At 40.1% G+C, this 27,338-nt stretch overlaps 3 protein-coding genes across 3 annotated transcripts; all 3 read left to right on the plus strand.

The window, feature by feature from the left end:
- The first annotated feature begins 2,473 nt into the window (after positions 1-2,473).
- On the plus strand, positions 2,474-2,947 carry LOC147516364 (uncharacterized). Its single transcript, XM_086593234.1, has one exon. The coding sequence runs from the start codon at positions 2,474-2,476 to the stop codon at positions 2,945-2,947; it is 474 nt and encodes a 157-aa protein (XP_086449360.1).
- Positions 2,948-14,612: 11,665 nt separating this feature from the next.
- On the plus strand, positions 14,613-16,324 carry LOC147516365 (uncharacterized). The gene is made up of 3 exons (XM_086593236.1): positions 14,613-15,371; positions 15,608-15,924; positions 16,072-16,324. The coding sequence occupies exons 1-3, from the start codon at positions 14,613-14,615 to the stop codon at positions 16,322-16,324; spliced, it is 1,329 nt and encodes a 442-aa protein (XP_086449362.1).
- LOC147516366 (uncharacterized) lies at positions 16,324-18,803 on the plus strand. Its single transcript, XM_086593237.1, has 4 exons — positions 16,324-16,606; positions 17,120-17,884; positions 17,982-18,499; positions 18,585-18,803. Exons 1-4 carry the CDS (start codon positions 16,324-16,326, stop codon positions 18,801-18,803), a joined length of 1,785 nt encoding a protein of 594 aa, XP_086449363.1.
- The last annotated feature ends 8,535 nt before the right edge of the window (positions 18,804-27,338 follow it).

Genomic DNA, 27,338 nt, shown 5'->3' on the forward strand with positions numbered 1-27,338 from the left:
CCATATTCTGCCCAAGTCATCATCCCTGTAATTGTGTTCCCATTCCCATCCACTACATACCTTTGCAAGAATTGCCTCCATGTTTTCTTCTTTAACTCTGGTTTCTAGCAATCCCATAATTCCCAAATCAAACTTACGGATCAGTTCCTTCACTTCATAGTGCTTAAACCCCATGTTGAAGCCCCTCATATTCCAGCAGCCGAGACTAATCATAAAGATGATGGTTGAGTGACCAGAGAAATAAATCTATTTCCCTCTTTTGATCCCATGTTTCTTTCTCTCTGTGCATCTGTTGTAGCCATTTCTTCCTTTCGCTGCTGTTCCTTTCCATTCAATTCATTCACAATGCTTGATTGGCCATCCTTCCTCTCATTTCCTGATTTTTTCCCTCTGATTTCCCCTATTTTCAGATCCTCTCTTATTCCACCCTCTTCATCTGCCTCATCTTCACTCTCACTTCTATTTCCTGTGTTCGAGCTTCCAGCAGTATCCCGGTTTTTGCATCTATGTTTCTTTTTTGGTACTAGCCATTTATCCTCTTCTTCCACATTATGCACCTCTTGCACCTCCACTTCTCTCCCCTCATTCTGCCTCTCCTGTTTTCCTTCTTGTTCTTTCTCTACTGTCTCAATCTTTTCTTTTTTTATCCACACCTCAGTTTTAACTTGAGTTTTTCCCTTCCTCTGGCCTGCCTTTACACAATTGCTCAGTGTGTGACCAAAGATCTTGCAATGAGTACAGCTCGGGGGCTTCCAGTTATACTCAAAGTCGATCTTTATTGCTCTTCTTCTGTCAATCACTACAGGCAATTCTTTCGGATAGGTGCAATCTGCTTTGATTTCTATACAGACCCTTGCATAGGTTGTCCTTTTCCTATCTTCTTTTAGTTTGTCAGTAAACAGAGGATTCCCAATTACACTCCCCACCTGACTGAAGCCCTCTTCATCCCAAAGTTCCATTGGGTACCTTTTCATCACCACCCAGATGGGTATTGTTTGAGTGCTGCATCATCATCCTCCATAAACAGCTTCCACGGCCTGATGATCACCAGCTGACTCGCAATGTGAAACGAGCCAATATCCAACACCTTATTTCGATCCTCTTCGTTCTCGAATTTAAAGGTAAACATCGTTTCCCCATACGGCAGCATGGTGAACCCACTCTTCAGCCTCCATGTTCTACTCACTATCTCCCTCACATAGGTATAGTTCGGTCTCTTTCCTACAAAGCTTCCCACCACTAACATTTCAAACTTTTTGTGCAAGTGTGCAAAGTTCTTTGATTCAACATGAAGAACCGGCTTTCCATTCACCACAGTTGGTGTAACATACTTCAGATCCTTCTTACCCACATTCGATCGGCCTAAAACATCAGCCCATGAAGCCTTTGCTGCTGGCATTCCCTTCTCTGATGTGTTTCTGTCCTCTTTTGTTACGTCTGTGTGCTTCTTTGCATCCCCATTGTTTCCTAAGTTCACTTCCTCTTTCCCTTGCTGTTCCTCCAAACTTTTGTTTATTTTTGAATTCTGACCTTTTGGCTTATGCTCCTCTCCCCTGAAGTTTTTCCCCGACCCATCTTGCTGTTGACTCTCTGAAGAGTGCTTGTTCTGATCCCAGTTAGTATTTTGAGTCTCTGTTACATCCTTTCCCTTCTCAGCTTGCGATCCCGATATTTTAGGATCTGATGTTCCTTCTTCTGCAGCTTTTGAGGTTGTTCCAGTAATTCTCGATACCATCAGTTCAACTTCTCTTGTTTTCTGTTCAGTCACCTCAGTACCAAGTCGCTTGAAAAGGAAATCTTCATCTTCCCCGACTCCCTCACTTCTTGTTACCAATCGTGTTTCTTTTTCATTGTTGCCTGGTTCGTTCCCATCATACTGTTCATCGTCTTCTCCAAACACTTGCGATTTTAATCCTTTCAGATCCACTTTTTCCGCCTTCTTTGCACTCATATCTCTAGAGTTTTGTTTGAATATAAAGTCTCCATCATCTCCAACTCCAGCCATACGTGCTGTTCCTCGATACTCTCCTTTCTTGAGAGTTTTGGTTTGTACCAACTCTCTTATTTCTCCTTCCTCTTCAACTTCTTTCACTACCTCCAATAATCTATGAGCTTCTTTCAATAGTTCATCTTTTGTTACAGCAGTAATCCTCTGTTCATGCTTTCCAGATACCTCCTCTCCTTCATCCAGCCTTTTCCTCAGTTTTTCTAACGACCCTTGGCCATATTTCCTCAGTAGCGCACTCCTGACAACTTCTATTTCTTCATCTTCATCACTCGAGTCCATCTCTCGGTCAGAATCATCACTTTTATCTCCAACCCTAGCTGGTGTGCTAGGGTTTACGACAGCAACAACCCTAAAATCTTTTGTTTTTTGCATGTTTTTCATAATTTTTAGTAAAAAGACCTAAATACCCCTACACTTAAAAAATCACCATATTTTTGCCTCCATTAAAGCAAAAACCTTTTTGTTATGGGAGACTTTAACTCCATTTTGAGTCCCCATGAGAAGAAAGGAGGTATAGAAGTAACGCCAAACCTTTTTTCAGATCTCTTGAACTGTGTGACAGCTGCAGGACTAGTGGATATAAAATACAAAGGGAATCACCTAACATGGAATAACAAGCAAATGGAGAGGGTAAGCTGCAAACTAGACAGAGTGATGGCTAACTCAGAGTGGATAGGGGAGTTCGAAGATCATGAAGCAGAATTTCTAAATCCAAGTGCAATATCTGATCACTCATCCATGGTAGTAACATCCATAAAACAGCGAAATCAAAAGAAAAAGGCTTTTAAGTTTTTCAATTTTTGGCACAAAGAAGAGGGATTTATGACAACAGTGGAAGAGGCGTGGAAAAGCCCAGTTGTGGGCAACCCAATGTATATATTTATGAAGAAACTGAAGGTAACAAAGGGGGCATTCATTACATGGAATCGAGAGAGTTAGGAATGTAGTTGATAGAGTTAAAGAGAAGAAGAAATAGCTTGATGGAGTCCAATCAGCCCTGCAAGTACAGCCACAGAACAGAGAATTGATCATAAAGGAAAAAGAAGCCCTTACACACTATGTAAAAGCAGCGGTAACAGAGGAGGGGTTTTACAAACAAAAGTCGCGAGATCAGGTAATCTTTTTTTTTTATCGGAAAGCGAGGTTTTTATAGAGGTCCCCTACCCCTTTTCATTAAAATAATAATAATCATAGCTTGTTACATTCTCTCACATATTTTTTTCCCCTTGCATCATCATAAATAATTTTCTTTACATCTTCCGAGAACGAACTAGGAATTAATTCTATAAAACTAACTGTAGGTATATTACTCGCTAATGCATCAGCTAGTTTGTTAGCTTCCCTGAACACGTGAGTAATTCGAAAATATTCAAATTCGACTTCATTCGGGTCAATGTCTCTAGTAGTCTTCTGCGCTTGCCACGGATGCGGTTTGTCCTTAGTGAGATATGCCAACACGGATTGCGTGAGTCCGTCGTATGCTTATCTTTCTCATTCCCTTTTGAATCGCCATTCTCATACCTTCTTTGAATCGCTTGTAGTTCGATCAAGTCAATGCTTCTCTTGCTTGATCTCGCCATGACTAGCCGCAGAACTTCTCCCATCTCATTTCGCGACTCTTCATCGCCCATCCTCCATTGCACCCTTGTAGTGTTCCATCGGTGTTGATATTTGCAATTCCACTTTCTGCCCTCTCCCAATAACAGATCTTGTGCTGCTTCTGATAGAATTTGACATCAATGTTCCATGTATCCATAAACAACTGCGTATCTAGGCTCTGCTCCATTTTGATATTCATCGACACCAGTTTAACTCTTGCATCTTTCAGAACTGCATGCGCCACTTGAGCTGCATATGTCTGCTTATTTTCGAAAATCCTCTCATTCCTAGTTCGCCAAATCCAGTAAATGTACCCATTCCACACTAGCCGAACTGCATCTTGTTTAGCTCCTTTCCCTCTTGTCTCGTCCTGTATCCATTGTAGCTCACCTTGCCATGTCAGCTCTGGTATTCTGTTATATCTCATCTGTTTGAGTAGAGTGCACCAAACAGCTTGTGTGAAGTAACATTCATGAAACAGATGTTCCTCAGTTTCTATTTCGCGCCAGCAAAAGACGCACATATCTGTTACCACTACCTTTCGTTCTTTCATCTTCTGTAGTGTCTTGATACCTCCACTCAGAGCCATCCAACTAATAAATGAATGGCGAGGTATTTTGTTCGCATACCACACTAGGTTACTCCACTGTTTTGGTTGCCTGATGGCCCTCAAGCTCTCATAAGTATCCTTCAAGGTGTAGTCTCCACTGATGGATGCTGCCCACACTGTTTTGTCTTCGCCCCCAATTATTTCTACCTCTTCCTCTATCTGCTGAATCATCTCACTCAAGTGTACCCTGACATTGTTTGGAACTGCCCATTCTCCATTCTCTATGATATCCAAAACTGTAGAGTGCAAGTTACAAGTCGAGCCATATAGAAGAGCTATTGGGAACTTATCTCGGAGAATCCCAGCAGGGTGCCAGGGGTCATGCCAGAAGCTAGTGGATTGCCCATTGCCGATTTGTCAAGTTGCTATCTGTGATGCTTCTTTCCTTACCTTGAGTATACTTCTCCAGCTCCAAGAACAATCTTGAGGGATGTTGATATGCCAGAAGTTTCTGTTCTTCATCAAGTTGTTATGTAACCATTGTACCCATAATGTATCCGCTTTTGTAATGATCTTCCATATATGTTTCATAATTGCAGCTTGATTCGTCTTACCCAAATTTCTTATGCCCAATCCTCCTTCGTCATACGGATAGCATGTGTTTTCCCATCCAATTAGTGCATGTGACTGTAAACAATCTGGCCCTGTCCATAGAAAATTCCTGCAAAGTCTATTTATATCATCTATAGTCTTCTGTGGAATTGTAAAAGCAGCTATCCAATACACGCTCAGGTTGTTCAGTACCGCTTTAATCAACTGCAATCTACCCGCATAGGATAGTAATTTCCCTTTCCAGCTTTGAATTCTACCTGTGACCCTCTGTACTAGTGGACTGCAGTCTACTGAAGTCAATCTTGTAGTAATTAGAGGCAGGCCAAGGTACTTAACTGGTAATTCCCCCCTCTGGAACTGGAGGGCTGACTCAATAGCCTGGCTGCTGTTGTCATCCACTCCTGCAAAAAACACATTGCTTTTCTGAAAGTTCACCTCCAAGCCTGATGCCCTTTTGAACACTTCAAGATTTCTCTTGAGCGTAATTCTGTTTGTAGATCCCCGTGTAAGAACGCCATTAGATCATCTGCAAATGACAGATGAGTGATGATAGGCTCCGAACATTTATAATGTAAAGTATACTGTCCCCTCCTCACACTATGCAACATGATTTCTGAGAACAAGTCCATAACCATCACAAATAAATAGGGGGACATGGGGTCTCCCTGCCTTATTCCTCGCCTTCCTTTGAAGTGCCCATAAGCTGCCCCGTTGAACATTCTCGAATAATTAGCTGTTTCCACACACACTTTAACACATGCAATGAATCTTTCTGGCATACCCACTCTTCGCATCGCAAACTCAATAGCCTCCCATCTCACAGAGTCATAAGCTTTGCTCAGATCAATCTTGGCCGCACATCTGGGTGGTTGTGCGTCTCGGTGATAATTATGCACAATCTCATGAGATAACAATATGTTATCCTGTATACTTCTCCCAGTTATGAAAGCTGACTGGTTTGGGTTGATTAGTTTGGGCATCACCTCCTTCATCCTTCGTGTCATTACTTTCGTTATGCACTTATACATCACCCCACAGCAGGCTATAGGTCTATAGTCACCCAAAGATATAGGTACTTGAACTTTAGGAATTAAGGTAATGCATGTCGAGTTTACCTCTGATAGCATCTGGTTTGAATGAAAGAAATTCTTTATAGCCTTCATGAAATCATTCCCTATGATTCTCCAAGTGCATTTGTAGAAAAAAGCCGAGAACCCATCACTACCCGGTGCCTTCTCACTTCCGATGTTTGCCAATGCTTCAGTAACCTCATCCCTTGTAACTTCTTTTTGTAGCTGTTCATAGTCATCCCCACAGATCTGATCTCGTGGCCCTATCTCATTAAATACAGCAAAATCCACCTGATGCATGTTATTTGGCCTGTATAAGGCCGTGTAAAACTCCACACATTCAGCCCCTATCTCATTTACATCTTGTATCACATTTCCAGCTGCGTCTTTCAAGCAAGTAATTTTGTTAACTATTCTTCTAGCTTGCATTGATTTAAAGAAATAGTTTGTGTTATTGTCACCCATGGCTATCACTTGGTCCCGAGACTTTTGTTTGTACATTCCCTCTTCAGATGTAGCAGCTTGGACATAGGTTCTGATGACCTCCCTTTCTTTCTGGATTAGAGGTTGATTCAAAGGATGTGTCTGTAATTCAGTTTGTATCAACTCCATCTCTGTTTTTGCTTCTTTGACTCTATTTACCATACTCCCGACTCTCTCTCGATTCCACTGAATAAGTGCAGCCTTTGTGAGCTTTAGTCTTTTCATGAATACATACATTGGGTTTCCCACAGCTTCACTTCGCCAAGCATCCTCTACTGTTTGCATGAATCCATTCTCTTTGTACCAGAAGTTGAAGAATCTGAACGCTTTCTTTTTCTGGTTCCTCTGTGTCATTGACGTGACAATCATGGCCGAATGGTCTGATGTTGCGCCTGGGTTCAGAAACTCAGCCTCATACTCTCCATACTCTCCTATCCACTCTGAATTCCCCAATACTCTATCCAATTTGCAACTCACTCTATTCACTTGCTTGTTGCTCCATGTGAATCTATTGCCTTTGTATCTGATGTCGACTAACCCTGCTGTGTTAACACAGTTCATTAAGTCTTCAAAATGTATCGGTCTTACCTCCACTCCTCCTGCTTTCTCATGAGAATTTAATATCGAGTTAAAATCCCCTAGCAAAATCCATGGCTTGTGTATAGTGCATGCCATGTCTGTGATGCTTCTCCATAAATTTCTTCTAGTGCCCATATCAGTGCTAGCATAGATAATAGACACTATGAATTCTTCTCCTGCAATCGTAGCCACCTCCATTGTTACTTGTTGCGAATCCTTGTTCAAAACAGTGGCTATGCACACCCTCGGGTTCCAGCAGGCCCAAATAATTCCTACCTCAGTTCCCACATAGTTGCCGTCCATCTGCCATTGTTGAAATACCTTGTTAAACACTCTATCTCTATTCTTTTGCTTCACTCTAGTATCCACAATGCCCATAAAGCTTACATCATACTTCCTTACCATCTCCCTGACTTCAACTTGCTTAAAAGCTTTGTTGAATCCCCGCACATTCCAACACGCTAGATTAATCATTTACGAACTTGCGAGTGGGTAAGGATACTTGTTACAGTCCCTTCTTTGGCTTTACTGCTGCTCTTCCCTATGGTTTTGCCTTGCATTGCTTCCTTGGACCCTTGCTTATCCATTTCTCTACTCTCCGTGAGACATTTGAACCTGTTACCCACACTCTGCAGTGTTAGTTACTTTAGCTTCTACTTTCCTTACCTTTGGGTGAACTTAACTTTGTACTCACTGTTTGTCTCTTTGCTGGATTGTCCATGCCCACCTCTATCTCTGCGTCATGGCTGTGTTTTTCTGTTTCTCTGTCTACATTTTTTCCTTCCTTCATGATTGTGTTTACCCCAGCCTCCTGAACTTCATTCACTCTCGAGCTCTCTTCTCCTCGTCCAACTCGAGCTCTATATCTCTGTTTCTTGCCTGGCGACTCCCAGCCTTCACTATCCACTAGATTGTTTACTTCAATCACTTCTGTAGTATCGATCACCACAGCTTTGAGTTTCATCTGTTCCTTTTCTTTTTGCATATCTTGCGTTTCTTTGAACTCATCCTTATTCTCATCTTTTACCTTCTGAAGCCACACTTTGTTGGTTTCATCTTTACTCGTGTGTGTCTTCTTATGACAAGTTTGGTCTGTGTGCCCAAAAACTTCGCAGCCCTTGCATCGCGGTGGTTTCCAATTGTATTCGAAAGCCACTTTGTATGCCCTTCGTTGATCTAGTATAACTGGTATCTCCTCTAGATATGGGCACTTCGCATCAATTTCAATGCACACTCTGGCGTAGGCTGTTCGAGTCATGTTATCAGTGAGTCTATCCGTGAACATAGGTACTCCTACTGCACTTCCTACTTGGCTGAACCCTGCTTTGTTCCATAATTCCATTGGTAATCCTTTGATAATCACCCATATTGGTATCGTGCGGAGTTCTCTCGTCTCGGCCTCAACGAACAGCTTCCAAGGCCTAACAACAAACAGCTGGCTAGCAATATGGAAAGATCCAAGATCAAGCACTGATTGTCTGTCTTCTTCTTTCTCAAACTTAAACGTGAACATGGTATCACCATAAGGCTTCATAACAAACTTTTTACTCCCCCATGTTCTACTTACAATATCCTTCACATAATTGTAATTCAACCTTTTCCCAACAAAAGATCCAACTACTAGACCCATTGCATGCTGTGGTGTGGTTTATAAATGCATCACAAAGATTCTGACAAGAAGGATGAAAGATTTCATACCACAGGTAGTGTCTTTGAATCAGTCTGCATTTATTTCTGGGAGAAGCATACAAGATAATATTCTGCTATCACATGAACTGTTGCACAATTATCACAGAGATTCGGGGCCACCAAGGTCGCTTGTGACTAAGATTGATCTCGGAAAGCTTATAATTACGTTAGATGGGGAGGTGATTGGAATTTGCATTAATGAGCATCAGATTACCTATACAGTTCATAAAATGGATCATGGTATGTATTCAGACACCAAGGTATTCTATTATGTTGAATGGAGCTCCATATGGGTACTTTAAGGGCAGAAGAGGGATTAGACAAGGTGATCCTATGTCACCTTACTTGTTTGTGTTGGTGATGGAATTGTTTTCACAGATGATGATGAGAAAGGTACAGGATGGGGGATTTACACTTCATTACAAATGCAAAAATCCTATTATTACACACCTGTCATTTGCAGATGATCTGATAGCATTTATGCATGGAGATGTTCAGACAGCCCAGAGTCTAAATGATGTGTTGCAGAAACTCAAACAGAGCACTGGACTACAGGTAAACATGGAGAAAAGCAATATATTCTTTGCAGGGATGGATAAAGATACATGTGAATATATTCAGAGAGTTATTCAGTTCACAAAAGGGAGGCTGCCAGTCAAATACCTAGGGCTGCCTTTGATTACCACTAGGCTCACAGTCAAGGATTGCGGCCCATTAATAGAGAAGGTGAGCAAGAGGATACAAAGCTGGAAAGGGAAAGCACTGTCCTATGCAGGAAGATTGCAACTAATAAAAGCGGTGCTGAACAATCTTAGTACTTATTGGTTTTCGTCATTTGTGCTACCTCAGAAGACAATTGATGATATCAATAAGTTGTTAAGGAATTTCTTATGGAATGGACCTGATGGAAATACATCTCATGCATTACTTGGCTGGGAGGATATATGTTACCCGTATGAAGAAGGTGGATTAGGCATCAGGAATATCAGTACTTTAAATCACGCAGCTAACCTCAAACATATATGGAGCATTATCAGCAATAAGGAGACACTATGGGTAGAGTGGGTGAAGAAAAATCTGATCAAAGGGAGGAATTTTTGGAACTTGAAAATACCTAGTGACTGTTCATGGGTGTGGAGAAACCTTATGAAGGATAGAGTACAGGCTGCTGCCATTGCACTTCATCAAATAGGGAACGGAAGTGATACTAAATTCTGGTTGGACCCGTGGCATCCAGCAGGTATTCTGAAGAAATTTTTTCCCCAATCTCTACTTTATGACTCCACATGCAATATTAACTCCACAGTTGCAAACATGATAGAGAATAGGCAGTGGAGTGTACCCCATAATATTAGAGTGCACTTGCCTGATGTAATACTCCAAATGGAGGAGGTGGTGAGTCTAGGGAGAGAAGATGATCGAGTGATATGGTCGGTCACAGTGAATGGAGATTTCAAGTTAAAGGACGCGTCAACAGTGACTTGAGGAGCGAGAATGAATGAATAAAGTGGCATGGAATTGTCTGGTATTCAAATAGAATACCAAGACACTCATTTATAGCGTGGTTAGCAATAAGGGGTGGGCTTAAAACAATGGATGTACTGATGGAGAGGAAGGTAGTGAATACAGACATTTGTATTTTCTATTGGCGGGAAAAAGAAACAACGCATCATTTGTTTTTTCAGTGTACATATTCAGTGCAAATATGGCAAAGGTTGCTAGTTAGTGCAGGGTATAACAAGCAAACAAGTCAGACATGGAGAGAACAGGTTGAATGGGTGATCGAGAAAGCATTAGGAAAGGGATGCGATAAAGATGCGCTGAGGTTGATATTTAATGGTTTCATATATGAGTTATGGCAGGAAAGGAACCGAAGGGTATTTCACAACAAGCAAGCACCAGCAGAACACATAGTACAAGCTGTATTGAACGATACAAAGAAAAAGCTTCACTCATGTCAATATAGAATGAAGGAATGACCGAACAAAGCACGACTTGAAGAGATATGGAACTTAGAGATAGAACTTGAGAGGAATCAGACAAAGTGGTGCAGATGGGAGAGGGACAGAGAAGATGTTTGTATCTTGAATACTGATGGGACATTGCAAGGCGCAAACGGAGGATGGGCAGCTGCGATAAGAAATTTCAGAAGAGAGGTAATGGCAGCAGTGCATGGGAGAACAGAGAATAAAAACATTGCGCTAATTGAGTTACAGGGATTAATGAACGGACTGAAGCTGGCAGAAGCCCACGACATAAGGAAGATAAAAGCCCAAACGGACTCAAGCAATGTTGTTTCATTTATGAAGGACCGCAAACAGTACCCATGGTAGGCAAAACACACAATGGATGAGATACACAGCTATGTAGGGAAGCTTGAAGAATTTTCAATTATTCATGGAATTTTCAATTATTCATGTATACAGAGAGGCTAATAAGTTGGCAGATGCACTAGCTGCTAACATTCCTGCTATTAGATGTATAGAAATAGTACCTAGTTCATTCTCTGAAGATGTTAAGAAAATTGTATTTGAGGATGCCATAGGAAAGGAATATGCAAGAATGTAATAAGCTCATTTATTTATTAATTTTATGAAAAGGGGTAAGGGACCTTTTTAAAAACCCTGCTTATCTAAAAAAAAAAAAAATGCGAAACACCTGATTTATTGATTGGTTGTAGAAAACTCATGTTCTTATCGCTTTTTCCGGATACAGCCCTATTCTGGAACTAATACCCCAAAAGAAATGTTATAGAGCCAAAATTAGACAAAAGGACCCTAAAAGGGACATCATGGAACAACTTGGAAAAAGTGCCCAAAAGTCAAACTGTCAAATGTTAACAGTCAATGATCAAAGCCAAAGTTATGTATAAAACTAAACTCAAGGGCCCAAAAACTCAAAAGCAGAGGAAACACTCCAAAGCTTCCAGGATCAATGACTAAACCCTTTGTAAGACCATGACTAAGCCTCTAAACCCTAAACCCTAGCCTTGATCATATAAGTTAGATCTATGATGAACAACTTCCAAACCCCATAACCCCACTTTATACACCGACAGAATGCAAAACACTTGATTAAATGTATCTACGTGAGAGTTTGCTTTTAAATGAACGCAAAACACTTGATTGAATGAATGTATGCGACACACTTGATGGAATACACTTACGTTTGAGCTTCCATTATATTGAATGCAAAACACTTGATTGATTGAATGAACGTACCAACAAGCGAGCATGCGTTAAAAAGAATGCAAAACACATGATTGAATGCACCTACGTAAGAGCTTCCACTATACTAAATGCAAAACACCTGATAGATTGATTGATTGTAGAAAACTCATGTTCTTATCGCTTTTTCCAGATACAGCCCAATTCTGGAACTAATACCTCAAAAGACGTGTTATAGAGCCAAAAAAAGACAAAAGGACCCTGGAAGAGACCTCATGGAACAACTCAGAAATAGTGCCAAAAAGTCAAACTGTCAATAGTCAACGGTCAACGATCAAAGCCATAGTCAACGATAAAAGTGAACTCAATAGCCCAAAAACTCAAAAGCACAGGAAACATTCCAAGGCTTCAAGGATCAATGACTAAACACTTTGTAAGACAAGCACTAAGCCTCTAAGCCTTAAACCCTAGCCTTGATCATGTAAGTTTGATCTAAGATGAACAACATCCAAACCCCAGAACCCCACTTTATACTCTATTATAATGAATGCAAAACATTTGATTGATTGAATGAACGTACCTACAAGCAAGCTTGGGTTAGAAGAAGTGAAGTTGTTAATGGGGCACTATTGAGGAAGTTGTTAATGGAGACTTCTAAGGGGCGATTTTTCCTTTAGGGGCATTTTAGTCTTTTTTACATAAATTAGAAAAAAAAACATGCAAAATACGCAAGAGTTTAGAGTTTTAGAGGTATTGAACCCTAGCACACCAACTGGTGATGCTGGGGAATCTTCATCAGAAGAGTTAGAGTTAGAGGTTGAGAGTTTTTAGAGTGAAATAAAGACAAGGTTTGGAGAGGGATCTGTTGAAAGATATAAAAGGAAGCTTTTCTAGGACTTTGGAGCCAATCTGAAATCAATGGAAGTGAGGGACGAATCAACAGAGAGGACACCAGAGAGTTCTACATCAAGCAAAACTAAAGAAGGATTGCTTAGAGAGGCAAAAAGACTCTTGGAGGCGGTCAAAAAGCTTCAAGAACATGAAGCTATTACTGATGTGGTACACCTTAAAGAGTATACGCAAGGTGGATCGAGGATTGCTGGGGTAGATGACGATGGTGGATTCATTTTTAAACAAGTTTCTATGACTGCGAGTGATGAGTCCTCAAAAAAGGAAAGTCTGTAAAAAATGGATCTGGAAGAAGTATCGAAACAGAAGAAAGTTGAAAGGACGGTACTAAAGGCAAAGCTGAATATGGAGAGTGTGAAATCACAGACAAAACAGACTAAGGAGTGTGAGAAGCCTGAGGGGGGAGTTGGGAAAGAAGTTGATACTGCTGAAGAAGGAGAGATACAGAAGGGTACTTGGGCAACCATGTTGAATCGGAAAGCTGTATGACAAGAGTCCTTATCTTATGTGCCGCCCACCATTGTTGATGGCAGGCCTGTGATTCATGTGAAGTCGTGCCAATTCGCAAAGATAAAGGAAAAGTTTGAGAATGTTATTGTCGGCAGTTTTGTCGGGAAGAAACTGAGTTTCTCTTATGTTAAGGAGATGGTGTCAAGGACTAGGAGGCTGAAGAATCAGTTCATAATGAAGCCATATGGAGATAACATGTTTATGTTTCAAATAAGCAATCAGGATGATAGGCATACAGTGCTGGACATTGCCTCGTTCCATATTGCCAGTCATCTTTTTGTAGTCAGGCCATGGAAACTCTTTGTTGAATCAGAGACGAGATAACTGAAGACAATTCCTATTTGGGTGATCATGAATTTTTTTCCCATGGAGATGTGGACAAAAGAATCAAGTAGCAAGTGCTGTTGGTAACTCCTTGTTTACGGATAAACCAACAGAGAATATGACTCGAACATCTTATGCCAGGGTGTGTATTGAGATTAGAGCATCTTGTAAGTATCCAGATAGTGTGCCTGTGGTACTAGACCAAAGAAGAGCTTTTGAAGTTAAGTTTGAGTATAATTGGAGGCCTGCCAAATGTTCACACTGCCAAGTGTTTGGTCATACAGATACGACATGCCCTTATAATGTAAAAAAAGATATGGATCCAAAACAGGGGGTGTGGATTCAGAAGAAAGAAGTGGCTGTTGCTGGAAAAAAGAGTGTGGATAAGGGAAAGGAAAAGATAGGGACTGATGAGAAAAGAGAAACGGAAATGGAGGAGAATGCTAAGCTTAAAAAACCACAAGACCATATAGAGGAGAGTAGTAAAACTGCTGAAGAGGTGCAAGAAGTGGTGGCTAATCAAGATGTAGAAACAGAAGGATGGGAAACTCCGTCACGGAGGCATAGTGTAAGAGCACGAGCAGAGCATCATATACAAGTGGGGGCTGAAATTGAAAGGGTTAGTGAAGGTAATATGAATAAAGGAACCACAAGTGTGAGTCCTAATGCTAAAAGATACAGAACTATACCCAATAGAACGCATTTGGATGCTAGTGGATCAGGGAGTACAGACAAGACTCAAAAGTTGGCAGTACAGAGAGACAAGGTTACAAAGCTGAGTGGCAGTAAAGATTTGGCAAATGTTGGCCAATTTATACACCCCCATTTATTTAAATGATATAGATTGGATGCTGGAACATGAGGGGGCTAAATGTGGGTTTCAAACAGGTAGAAGTCAGAGAGATGATTAAAAAAAAGAAACTTAGTCTTATGGGATTGGTGGAGACAAAAGTCCAGGAAAAAAATATGGATAAAATTGTTAGGAAGTGTTGTGAGGGATGGAATGTGGAGCATAACTATATATATATAGTGATAAAGGCAAAATATGGGTATGCTGGGATGCGAATATGTGTAAGGTAAGAGTAATAGAGAGGGAGCTGCAGTATATAGCGATGGAGGTTACTATTACTAGTGGTAAGGTGTTTATGGTCACTTTTGTATATGCAAGTACTGACTTGGTTACCAGGAGAGAGCTGTGGAACAGGTTAGTTAACTTCTCGTGTGTTCATGGACCATGGGTGATATTAGGAGATTTCAACTCAGTTCTGAGCTCAGAGGAGAGAGTTGGAGGTAGACCGACACATCCGATTCATTATACTGATTTCCTTCAATGCGTTACAATGGTGGGGCTCACAGATATGAAATACAAGGGGAATGTATTAACATGGAATAACAGGAGAGGGGTTAGAATTTGGCGAAAGCTTGACAGAGTGCTTGTAAATGCAGAATGGTTTGATGAGTTTGAGGATGTTGAAGCTGAATTTTTGAATCCGGGTACTGTATCTGACCATTCATCTATGGTAACTTATTATTCAAAACAAAAGGGTCAGAATAAGAAGTCCTTTAGGTTCTTTAATTTCTGGACTCGTGAGGACGGGTTTGTGGAAACAGTTCAGCAAGCCTGGGGGAGTGAGGTGGTAGGAAATCTGATGTATGTCTTTATGCGAAAACTTAAAATTGTGAAGGGGGCTTTGATTGAATGGAACAGAGAAAGGGTTGGGAATGTCAAGACAAGTGCACAAATGAAAAAGGAAGAGATGGATCTTATTCAAACAAAACTGCAAACAGACCCTTTGAACAGAGAATGGATTGATGAAGAAAGGATATGTATGAAAGAGTATGTCAAGTGTGCGAAATCAGAAGAAGAGTGTGTGAGGCAAAGTCGCGAGATTAGGTGATTACAGTGGGGGATAACAATACAGAGTATTTTTATAAGTCTGTTCGAGCTAGGAGGGCAGTGAATAAGATAACATGTTTGAGGGATGGGCTTGGAAGTGTAAAAGAGGATTTAGATGAGATAGGGGATGAATGTGTGCAGTTTTACAAGGAACTATATGCGCCAGAGAACCTATAGGAACTAGACTTTAGTTGCTTTGATTCTATACAGCCGCAAAAAGTTATCAGTAATGACACTAGAGAACGGTTAGTGGCAGAGATTACTAGAGATGAGATTATTGAGGCTTTGTCGGGTATAGACAGTGATAAGTCCCCAGGAAATGATGGATTCTCCTCATTGTTCTTTAAGGCTGCCTGGCGAATTGTGGGAGATGATTTTGTTAGGGCGGTACAGAATTACTTCAGGGCGTGTAGGATGCTCAGAGAAGTAAATGCTACTTGTATATCACTAGTGCCTAAGATACAGACCCCCACAAATTTCCCTACAAGTTTGAATGATTATAGGCCTATTGCTTATTGCAATGTGATGTATAAGTGTATTACTAAGATTATGACGCTGAGAATGAAACCTGTCATGCATGAGGTGGTGTCGCTTAATTAGTCAGCATTTATTCCAGGGAGGAGCATTCAAGATAATATATTATTGTCTCAGGAATTGCTTCACAATTATCACAGGGATGCTTATCCACCACGATGTGCAGCTAAGATTGATCTAAAAAAGGCATATGACTTAGTAAGATGGGAGGTTGTTGAATTTACAATGAGAAGGATTGGGATACCGGAGAAATTTATAGGTTGGCTGAGAGAATGTATAGGAACTGCTTCCTATTCGATTATGGTTAATGGGACTCCGTATGGGTATTTCAAGGGGAAGAGAGGAATAAGGCAGGGGGACCCTATATATCTCCCTACTTGTTTGTCTTGGTAATGGAATTGTTTGCTGACATTATGAAGCAGGCTGCTATGAAGGGTGAGTTTAGATTGCATTATAAGTGTAAGGACCCGGTTATAACACATCTTTCATTCGCAGAAGATCTGATTGCATTCATGAATGGGGATGCTAATACGGTTAGAAGCCTAGTAAATTCTCTGGGGAAGTTTAGAGCTTGTTCAGGACTGGAAGTGAATGTGGGTAAGAGTCAGATTTTTATGGCTGGAATGACTGAGGAGGTGAGTGAAGAAGTAAAGGGTGTATTACAGTATCCAGTTGGTACGTTACCAGTTAAGTATCTCGGGCTACCACTTATAACAACGAAGCTTTCATATTCTGATTGTATACCATTGGTGTCTAAAGTGGCAAAGTGAATACAGAGCTGGAAAGGGAAAAGTTTGTCGTATGCGGGAAGAGTACAGCTGATCAAGGCGGTGTTGAGTAACTTAAACATTTACTGGATATCATCGTTTAGGCTTCCTAAAGGAATTGTGGACGAGGTTCAAAAGCTTTTGCGGAACTTCCTGTGGAAAGGTCCGGATTGTACCACAGCCCATGCTCTTATTGGGTGGAAGGATGTCTGTTATCCTTATGACGAGGGGGGCTTGGGAATAAGGAATTTGGCCGTAATGAATAGAGCAGCTAATATGAAGCATGTCTAGAATATTGTTAGTAGGAAAGACACACTCTGGGTTAAGTGGGTGTGGAAGAACCTTAAGGCTGTTCTTAACAACATGAGCATATATTGGTCTCTATCTTATATTCTACCACAAACCATTATTGATTCTATAGAAAGATTATGTAGAAATTTCTTGTGGAAGGGGCCAGATAGTACAAGCTCTCATGCTATTATTGGATGGAAGGATGTGTGTTTTCCTTATGATGAGGGAGGATTAGGAGTGAGAGATGTGGCTATTACTAATTCAGCTGCCAACCTAAAGCATATATGGCATATTATTAGTAAAAACGACACACTATGGGTGGAGTGGATACACAAGAATCTAATCAGAGGACGGAACTTTTGGCAAATTAGCATTCCTCAAGATGTATCATTTAGTTGGAGGAACATTTTGAAGGGCAGAGTGGATGCAAAACTTATTGCTCATCATCAGATTGGTGATGGAAAATCTACTAAGTTTTGGTTAGACCCTTGGCACCCGAGAGGTATATTGAAACATTATTTTCCTCAAGCCTTGCTTTATGACTCTACAGCTAACACCAATGTAAAGGTGGGGCAGCTTATCTCAGATGGAAGGTGGAGTATTCCTCAACATACTAGGAATCACTTCCCTGACATTGCCATTGAGATTGAAGAGGAAGTTCAGATTGGTGGAGGAGAAGACGTGGTTGTATGGGCTGATTCTTTACATGGGGAGTTTCAACTTAAAGATACATACCAAAGCTTGAGGAAGAAAATGCAAGTTAGGGAATGGCATGGGATCTGTTGGTTCACTAATAGAATCCCTAGACACTCTTTTATAGGGTGGATGGTTCTTAATGAAGGATTGAAAACTCTCAAGAAAGTCAAGGAATGGAAGGTGATACAATCTGATTTATGTGTGTTATGTTGGAGGGATGTGGAAACAGAGAAATATATTGTTCATTTCTTGTGTGTATTCCCAATACATTTGGAATACTATTTTACTATTTGCAGGCTTTAACAAAAGGAGAGCAGCTACATGGGAAGATGAATTGCATTGGATTATTAACAAGTCCAAAGGCAAAGGTGGAAGGCAAGATGCAATCCGGTTGGTGACTAATGCATTCTTTTATTATGTGTGGCAGCAAAGGAATGCAAGAATCTTTAAGAACCAATACAAAACAGGAAGGCAGGTTGCAAATCAGATCATTCATGATGTGAAAGTCAAGATGAACTCACTTGACATCAAGATGGAGGAAGGACTAGCAAGGCAAAGCTTCATGGAGAGATGGTTAGTTCAAGTTGGGGTAAGTACAAGTAGAAGTATTCAATGCAAATATGTTAAATCAGATCAAGGAAATAGCACACTTAACACAGATGACACATTACAAGGTTTAGTGGGAGGTTGGGCAGCAGCCATAAGAGATAGTGAAGGAGTAGTGGTAGCAGCAGCTAAAGGAAAGTCAAGCTTCACATCAATTGCAATGATTGAATTGCAAGGAGTGCAACAAAGGACTCAAGCTAGCAGAAAGGTACAATGTGAAGAGGATACAAGCACAAACAGATTCGAGCAATGTAATTTAATTCTTAAGGAATGAAAGGCATCATCCATGGCAGGCTAACAAGATCATTGAAGACATTAGAAGAGTGATTGATAGACTAGAGTTCTTTTCTATTATTCACGTATATAGAGAAACAAACAGACTTGCAAATGCACTTGCAAAAAATGTACCTAGTCATAGGTTTGTAGATATTGTTCCTAGCTCCTTTGTAGAGGATGTTAAAAAGATTGTATATGAGGACTCTATAGGAACAGTCTATCAACGAATGTACTAAGCTCTTTTTATTAATAAAAAGGGGTAGGGGACCTCTAAATAACCCCGCTTGCCTATCAAAAAAAAAAAAAAAAAAGTTTGTTGCCATACCAATTGTAGCCACATTTCTAATTCCCAATCCCCCTTCATCATATGGAAAGGAAATATCCTCCCATCCAATCAAAGCATGTGAAGTTGTACAATCAGTCCCTTTCCAAAGAAAGTTTCTAAACAACTTATTAAGCTCATGAATAATACTTTATGGCAATACAAATGAAGAGATCCAATAAATGCTCAAGTTATTCAAAACAGACTTAAGCAATTGTAATCTACCTGCATATGATAAGAAGTTGCTCCTCCAACTTTGAATTCTCCTTGTAGCCTTGTCCACTAAAGGTAATCAATCTGTATATGTTAGCTTAGTAGTGATCAAAGGCAATCCCAAGTACTTCACTGGCAGGTCACCCCTTGGGTAGTTTAGAATAGTTTGGATATCCTCACATGTGGCATCATCTAAACCAGCAAAGAACACTTGGCTCTTTTGCAAATTGACTTCCAACCCATAACACTTCTTGAAGAGCACAAGATTTGTAGCCAAACTTTGAGCTGTACCAAGATCCCCATATAAGAATGCCATTAGATCATCTGCAAATGATAAGTGAGTAATAATAGGGTCTCTACACTTATAATGAAGCTTGAAATCTCCATCATAAACACCTTGCAACATAAGATCAGAAAAAAGCTCCATCACCAATACAAAAAGGTAAGGAGAGATAGGATCTCCTTGCCTTATGCCTCTTTTGCTGCCAAAGTACCCAAAAGGAATGCCATTCACCATGATAGAGTAAGTAGCTGTTCTCATACATTCACTAATCCACCCAATGAATCTCACTGGAAACCCTATCCTCTTTAAAGTGAACTCTACTGCTTTCCATCTCACTGAGTCATAAGCTTTTTTCAAGTCAATCTTTGCTACACATCTTGGGGGTGAAAAATCCCTATGATAATTATGCAACAACTCATGAGACAACAAAATGTTATCTTGAATGCTCCTCCCTAGTATGAAAGCTGACTGATTATAAGAAACCACATGATGCATTATATTCTTCATTCTGAGCGTCAGTATCTTAGTAATACATTTATAGATCACATTACAACATGCAATTGGTCTATAATCCCCAAAAGATATTGGACTCTCAATCTTTAGAACTAAGGTAATACAAGTTGCATTTACCTCTTTCAAGAGCTTGCTTGATCTGAAGAAATTCTGAACTACCCTTACAAAATCATCACCTATAATCCTCCATGAAGCTTTAAAGAACAATGAAGAGAACCCATAACTCCCTAGAGCTTTGTCACTATCAATGCATGCAAGTGCCTCAATAATCTCATCTCTAGTTACATTCTGTTCCAACCTCTGTCTCGTTTCATTATCAACTCTCTGCCTCGGTTCCATTCCCTCAAACATGTTGAAATCAGTTTGCTCTAAGCCATCTGGAGCATAAAGTTTCTGATAGAACTTGACACATTCTTCCCCAATCTGATTCATATCCTCAATCACTGCCCCACTACCATCTCTCAAGCATGTAATCTTGTTCATTGCTCTCCTTGCTTCCACTGATTTAAAGAAGTAATCAGTGTTACTATCCCCAAGGCATACAATTTGATCCCTTGACTTTTGCTTCTGACTCGATTCCTCTGCCTTAGATACTTGTACAAACTCACTCATTCTATCTCCCTCTTCTGCTATCAATAATGCATTTAAGGGATCTGATTGTAATCTTGCTTGAACTGATTCCATAGCTGCTCTAGTAATCACCACCCTTGTATTAACATCACCAACTCTGTTTCTATTCCATTCAATTAAAGCTCCCTTTACCATCTTTAATTTCTTCATGAACACATACATAGGATTGCCCACCACTTCATTAGCCCAACCTGCTTGAACTATATCAAAGAACCATTTCTCCTTTATCCAGAAATTAAAGAATCTAAAAGATTTCTTTTGATTATTTTTGTTCCTTTGATGCATTGAGAAAGTAATCATAGGAGAATGATCTGAGACAGTACCTGGTATCAAGAACTCAACCTCCATGTCCCCAAATTCATCCATCCAATCTGAATTAGGCATGACTCTATCCAGTTTTCTCCAGTTTCTAACCTTTTGCTTGTTGTTCCATGTAAGAAAGCTTCCTTTATATTTAATATCCACTAACCCAGCCATTGTCACACATTGTAACAGATCAGAAAAATGATGTGGTCTAGTTGGTCTACTCCCAACTCTCTCTTGTGAATTTAGAACAGAATTAAAGTCGCCCAAGACCATCCAAGGCAGGTTAATAACACAAGAAATATCAACTAACTTGTGCCATATATCCCTCCTTTGTCTAATATCAGTACTAGCATAGATGACAGTTATGCACACTCTCCTGCCACTCATCAAACCCACTTCTGCATGTATAAAATGTAATCCTTTCTTAAGTATTCTCACCGAACAAACACTTGAATCCCAACAAAGCCATATCATTCCCAGATCACTAAACTCATAATTGTGTTCAAATGCCCAACCTGGACAACATTTACTAACAACCTTGTTCAAGTTTCCTTGCGCCACCTTTGTTTCAACTAACCCCATAACTGAGAGCTTGTATTTCTTTATTATATGGGGTATAAAGTGGGGTTATGGGGTTTGGATGTTGTTCATCTTAGATCAAAATTATATGATCAAGTCTAGGGTTTAGGGGTTAGAGGCTTATTTCTTGTCTTACAATGGGTTTAGTCATTGATCCTTGAAGCCTTGGAGTGTTTTCGGTGCTTTTGAGTTTTTGGCCTCTTGAGTAACTTTGGCTTTGATCGCTGACTATTGACATTTGACAGTTTGACTTTTGGGCACTTTTTCCAAGTTGTTCCATGATGTCCCTTTTAGGGTCCTTTTGTCTCGTTTTGGCTATATAACATGTCTTTTGAGGTATTAGTTCCAGAATAGGGCTGTATCTGGAAAAAAGCAATAAGAATATGAGTTTTCTACAATCAATCAATAAAACAGGTGTTTAGCATTCATTATAGTGCCAGCTCACATGTAGTTGCATTCAATCATGTGTTTTGCATTCTTTCTACCGAAAGCTCGCTTGTAGGTACGTTCATTCAATCAATCAAGTGTTTTCCATTCATTATAATGCAAGCCCACACATAAGTGTATTCAATCAAGTGTTTTGCATTCATTCTAATGCAAACTCCCACGTAGATGCATTTAGTCAAGTGAAGCATTCTGACGGTGTATAAAGTGGGGTTATGGGGTTTGGATGTTATTCATCTTAGATCAAACTTATATGATCAAGACTAGGGTTTAGGGTTTAGAGGCTTAGTCCTTGTCTTAGAGAGGGTTTATTCATTAATCCTTGAAGCCTTGGAGTGTTTCCTGTGCATTTGAGTTTTTGGGCCCTTGAGTTCACTTTTATCGTTGACTATGGCATTGATCGTTGACCGCTGACTTCTGACAGTTTGACTTTTCGGCACTTTTTCCCAGTTGTTCCATGAGGTCCCTTTCAAGGTCCTTTTGTCTTTTTTTGCCTCTATAACACATCTTTTGAAGTATTAGTTCCAGATTAGAGCCGTATCTGGAAAAAGCGATAAGAACATGAGTTTTCTACAATCAATCAATCAATCAATCAGGTGTTTTGCATTCAGTATAATGCAAGCTCGTACATAGGTGCATTCAATCAATCAAGTGTATTCCATTCATTATAATGCAAGCTAACACGTAAGTGTATTCCATCAAGTGTTTCACATACATGCAATCTATCAAGTGTTTTGCGTTCATTCTAAAGCAAACTCTCACGTAGATACATTTAGTCAAGTGTTTTGTGTTCTGTCGGTGTATAATGTGGGGTTATGGGGTCTGGAAGTTGTTCATCTTAGATCTAACTTATATGATCAAGGCTAGGGTTTAGGGTTTAGAGGCTTAGTCTTTGTCTTACAAAGGGTTTAGTCATTGATCCTTGAAGCCTTGGTATGTTTCCTGTGCTTTTGAGTTTTTGTCCCCTTGAGTTGACTTTTATCGTTAACTATGGCTTTGATCGTTGAGTATTGACATTTGACAGTTTGACTTTTGGGCAATTTATCCGAGTTGTTCCATGATGTCCCTTTTAGGGTCCTTTTGTCTCCTTTTGGCTCTATAACTTGCCATTTGAGGTATTAGTTCCATAATATGGCTGTATCCGGAAAAAGCGATAAGAACATGAGTTTTCTACAATCAATCAATCAATCAGGTGTTTTGCATTTATTATAGTGCAAGCTCGTACGTAGGTGCATTCAATCATGTGTTTTGCATTATTTCTAATGCAAGCTCGCTTGTTGGTATGTTCATTCAATCAATCAAGTGTATTGCATTCATTAGAATGCAAGCTCACACGTAAGTGTATTCCATCAAGTGTTTCATATACATTCAATCAATCAAGTGTTTTGCGTTCATTCTAAAGCAAACTCTCACGTAGATACATTTAGTCAAGTGTTTTGCATTCTGTCGGTGTATAAAGTGGGGTTATGGGGTTTGGAAGTTGTTAATCTTAGATCTAACTTATATGATCAAGGCTATGGTTTAGGGTTTAGAGGCTTAGTCCTTGTCTTACAAAGGGTTTAGTTATTGATCCTTGAAGCCTTGGAGTGTTTCCTGTGCTTTAGAGTTTTTGGGCATTTGAGATCACTTTTATCGTTGACTTTTGACAGTTTGACTTTTTGCACTATTTCCCAGTTGTTCCATGAGATCCCTTTCAGTGTCCTTTTGTCTTCATTTGGCTCTATAACACGTCTTTTGAGGTATTAGTTCCAGAATAGGGCTGTATCTGGAAAAAGGGATAAGAACATGAGTTTTCTACAATCAATCAATCAATCAATCAGGTGTTTTGCATTCAGTATGTGCAAGCTCGTACGTAGGTGCATTCAATCATGTGTTTTGCATTCTATCTAACGCAAGCTCGCTTGTTGGTACGTTCATTCAATCAATCAAGTGTTTTGCATTCATGCAAGCTCTCAGGTAAGTGTATTCCATCAAGTGTTTCACATACATTCAATCAATCAAGTGTTTTGCGTTCATTCTAAAGCAAACTCTCACGTATATGCATTTAGTCCAGTGTTTTGCATTCTGAAGGCGTATAAAGTAGGGTTATTGGATGTTGTTCATCTTAGATCAAAATTATATGATCAAGGCTAGGGTTTAGGGTTTAGAGGCTTAGTCATTGTCTTACAATGGGTTTAGTCATTGATCTGTTTTTTATATATATGTTTAGTTGTTAATGGGGACTTCTAAGGGGGGATTTTAAACCTTAGGGGTATTGTCGTCTTTTACCAAAATATTAGGAAAACATGAAAAAATCTCATGAGTTTAGGTCTATAACAGCTTCGAACCCTAGCACACCACCTAGGGTAGGAAACAACAGTGATGATTCTTATCAAGAACTTGAATCATCTGATGAGGAGGTTGATGTAGAACTCGTTAGGGCGGCACTTTTAAAAAAATATGGAGTTGGTACATTAGAAAGGCTCAGGCGAAGGCTAGACAATAATGGGCCCTTGCCTGAAGAAGATCCACAAGTACACTTACAGTTTGAAGACACCGTTAGAGGAGCACTGGAACTACAGAAAAAGGAAGCGAGGGCTTCTCTCAAGGTCCAAGCTGTGGAGACACAAATAGAAATCGTGAAGGGAAAGGAAGCCATGTACTTGGAACTGGGAAGTGACTCATTAGGAAGCCAAGATACGCTTCAGAAACTTCAACATGATGTTCAATACTATCGAAATGAAGCGAGAAAGCGAGGTTTCGAAGGCACTAGCTGTGTAGAGAAAAACGGATCGGGAAGAAAAAATGAAACAGAGACGTGTTCTAAACATGGTAAAATTGATGACAAGGGAGTTCAAATCCATGAAAATGGAACAGCAAGTAACACCATTGCAAAGAACACCGAAGTTATAGGGTCTGATAAGCATAATCAGTCAGTTGTGGAAAGAGATAGTACGAGGGCTGAACAGAGTGGAAATCCAAAGCATGTTAACGGAACAGAAAGAATCAAAAGTTCTTGGGCAGAGGTAATTGGGAAGGGGGCTGCTGGGAAAGATGAATTGAGTTATATTCCACCGACTATTGTCAATGGAAAGCCGATTATACATGTGCAGAGTTCACAATTTACAGAGTTTAACAAGAAATTTGAGAATTTGGTTGTTGGGTCGTTTGTCGGGAAACGAATGAGTTACAACTATGTAAATTAGGAAGAACGTGGAGGACAAAGAGGTTTATTATGAAGCCTTATGCAGATGCAATGTTCACTTTTCAGTTTGAGAAGGACGATGATCGCAAGACAGCCTTGGATATTGGATCCTTCCATATCGCAAGTAAATTATTTGTCGTTAGGCCGTGGAAACTTTTTGTCGAGGCAGAAACGAGAGAGTTGAAAACGATTCCTATTTGGGTAGTGGTGAAAGGATTACCTATGGAAATGTGAAATAAGGATGGATTTAGCCAACTAGGGAGTGCTATTGGAATTCCGATGTTTACAGATCGGCTAACGGAGAATATGGCAAGAACTTCGTATGTGAGGTTGTGTATAGAGATAGATACCACATGCCAGTATCCAGAGGGAATTCCAGTAGTATTGGATCAAAGAAGAGCGTACAAGATAGAGTTCGAGTACAATTGGAAGCCACCGAGCTGTAGTGGATGTAAGGTATTTGGGCATACTGACGCTTCTTGCCCAAGGCAGCCAAATCCAAAAGCGAATGAACAAAGAGTGTGGCTGAAGAAAGGAGATAGAGGGAATATAGAAGGAGGACAATGCAAAGGCACTGACAGAGAGGGTGTGAATGGTAATAAAAGAGAGGATGCAAAGGTTATAACAAAAGGCACAACAGATGGTGGTAAGGGTAAAGCAGCAGTGCCAGAGGACTTAGAAATACAGGAAATTCACTTGGTAAGTGAAGACACAAAGTGGTAATCTCCGAAGAGGAAAAATAACTATAAAGTGAGAAGTACTAATGGGGACAAGGAAGGAGAATGCCATAGTGACACAGTATACAAGAGTAATGATAAGAGAAGTGATCAAGAGGATAGAAATTATGATCGAAACTCTGCAGAAATTGAGGCTGATAAAAAGAGGCCATTGCTGCTGTATGGAGATAATCGGTACAAGCATCTGATCGTGAGGACTGATGAGGAAGAGGGGATGAATGAAAAACTAAGTGATGAGGCACAATTGCATGCAGCAGAACACAGGGAAACAGACACAGAGTGTACAGAGGGCAGTAGTGGCAATAAAGAGGAGGCTATACTAAGTCTCCAAGCACCAACTTAACATCGTAAATGATAAATTACGCCTGCTGGAACATGAGGGGGTTCAACAAAGCTTTTAAGCAAGTTGAAGTTAAAGAAATGGTGAGGAAGTATGACATTAGTGTGATGGGATTGGTAGAAACAAGAGTAAAGAAGAAGAATCGAGATAGAAATTTTCAGAAAACATTCAATCAGTGGAAAGTGGAGGACAATTACAATGATAGTGATGGTGGTAGTATATGGTTTTGCTGGGATCCGAGAACTTGTATAGCAAAGTTATTGAAGAAGGACACGCAGCACATAACAATAGAGGCCTCTAAGGGGTGATTCATAATCTTAGGGGTATTTAGGTCTTTTTACACCAAAAAACAAAATAATCATGCAAAAACCACACGGTTTAGGTAGTTTAGAGGCAATAAACCCTAGCACACCAGCTAGGGTTCGTAAGGAAGTAGATGATCAAGATCAAGAAACACCGCAGAGTGAGGAAGCAGACATGGAGTTAATGTTATCTGTGCTCAGGAAAAGGTATGGAGTGGGTTCTTTGGAGACGTACAGGCAAAGATTAAACCGAGAAAATTTTGGATATGGATATACGGATCACAGTAAGATGGATGACCTTGCTCTTGATATAGCTTTGAAGATCCATGAAGAGGAAGGCAATGATAGTAAGCCTGATACTACAGCGCCGTTTACCAAAGAAGCACCTAGAGAAACTGCAGAATGATATAGAACGTTATTTTAAGGCAAAAAGGGTACTAGGAGTGGATGTAGCTACGCCCTCCACCAGTATTGCAAGTGTATGCGATATAAAAGATAACAAGAGTCTGAATGACCGAGAAAGTGAGATCCATATTGAGAAAGAAGGAAACTTTAAGTCCAAGCAAACTGGGATAGATACAAATTTAATACTCAAGAAAGGAAAAAAATCTATAGACTTGGAACTGCAGAGTAACGTAGTAAGCACTCAGGAGGCACTTCAAAAGCTCCAGCAAGATCTTGAGTACTACCGAACCAAAGAGAGGGATCGAGGTATTATCAGAATAACAGGACCTGAAACAGATACTCACACAGAGACTGCCGCTATAGATGTGGAGTTGCCAAATAGCACAGTTGTGATCGCTGATAACGCGATAGAGGAAAAAAACGCTGAATAAAGAGGAAGTGGGTTGTAAAAGCACATGGGCAGAAGTGATAGGGAAAGGGGTTGTTGGAAAAGAAGAACTATGTTATGTACCC

This window comes from Coptis chinensis, chromosome 2, assembly GCF_015680905.1.
Source record: "Coptis chinensis isolate HL-2020 chromosome 2, ASM1568090v1, whole genome shotgun sequence".
In the NCBI taxonomy this organism is placed as follows: Eukaryota; Viridiplantae; Streptophyta; class Magnoliopsida; order Ranunculales; family Ranunculaceae; genus Coptis; species Coptis chinensis.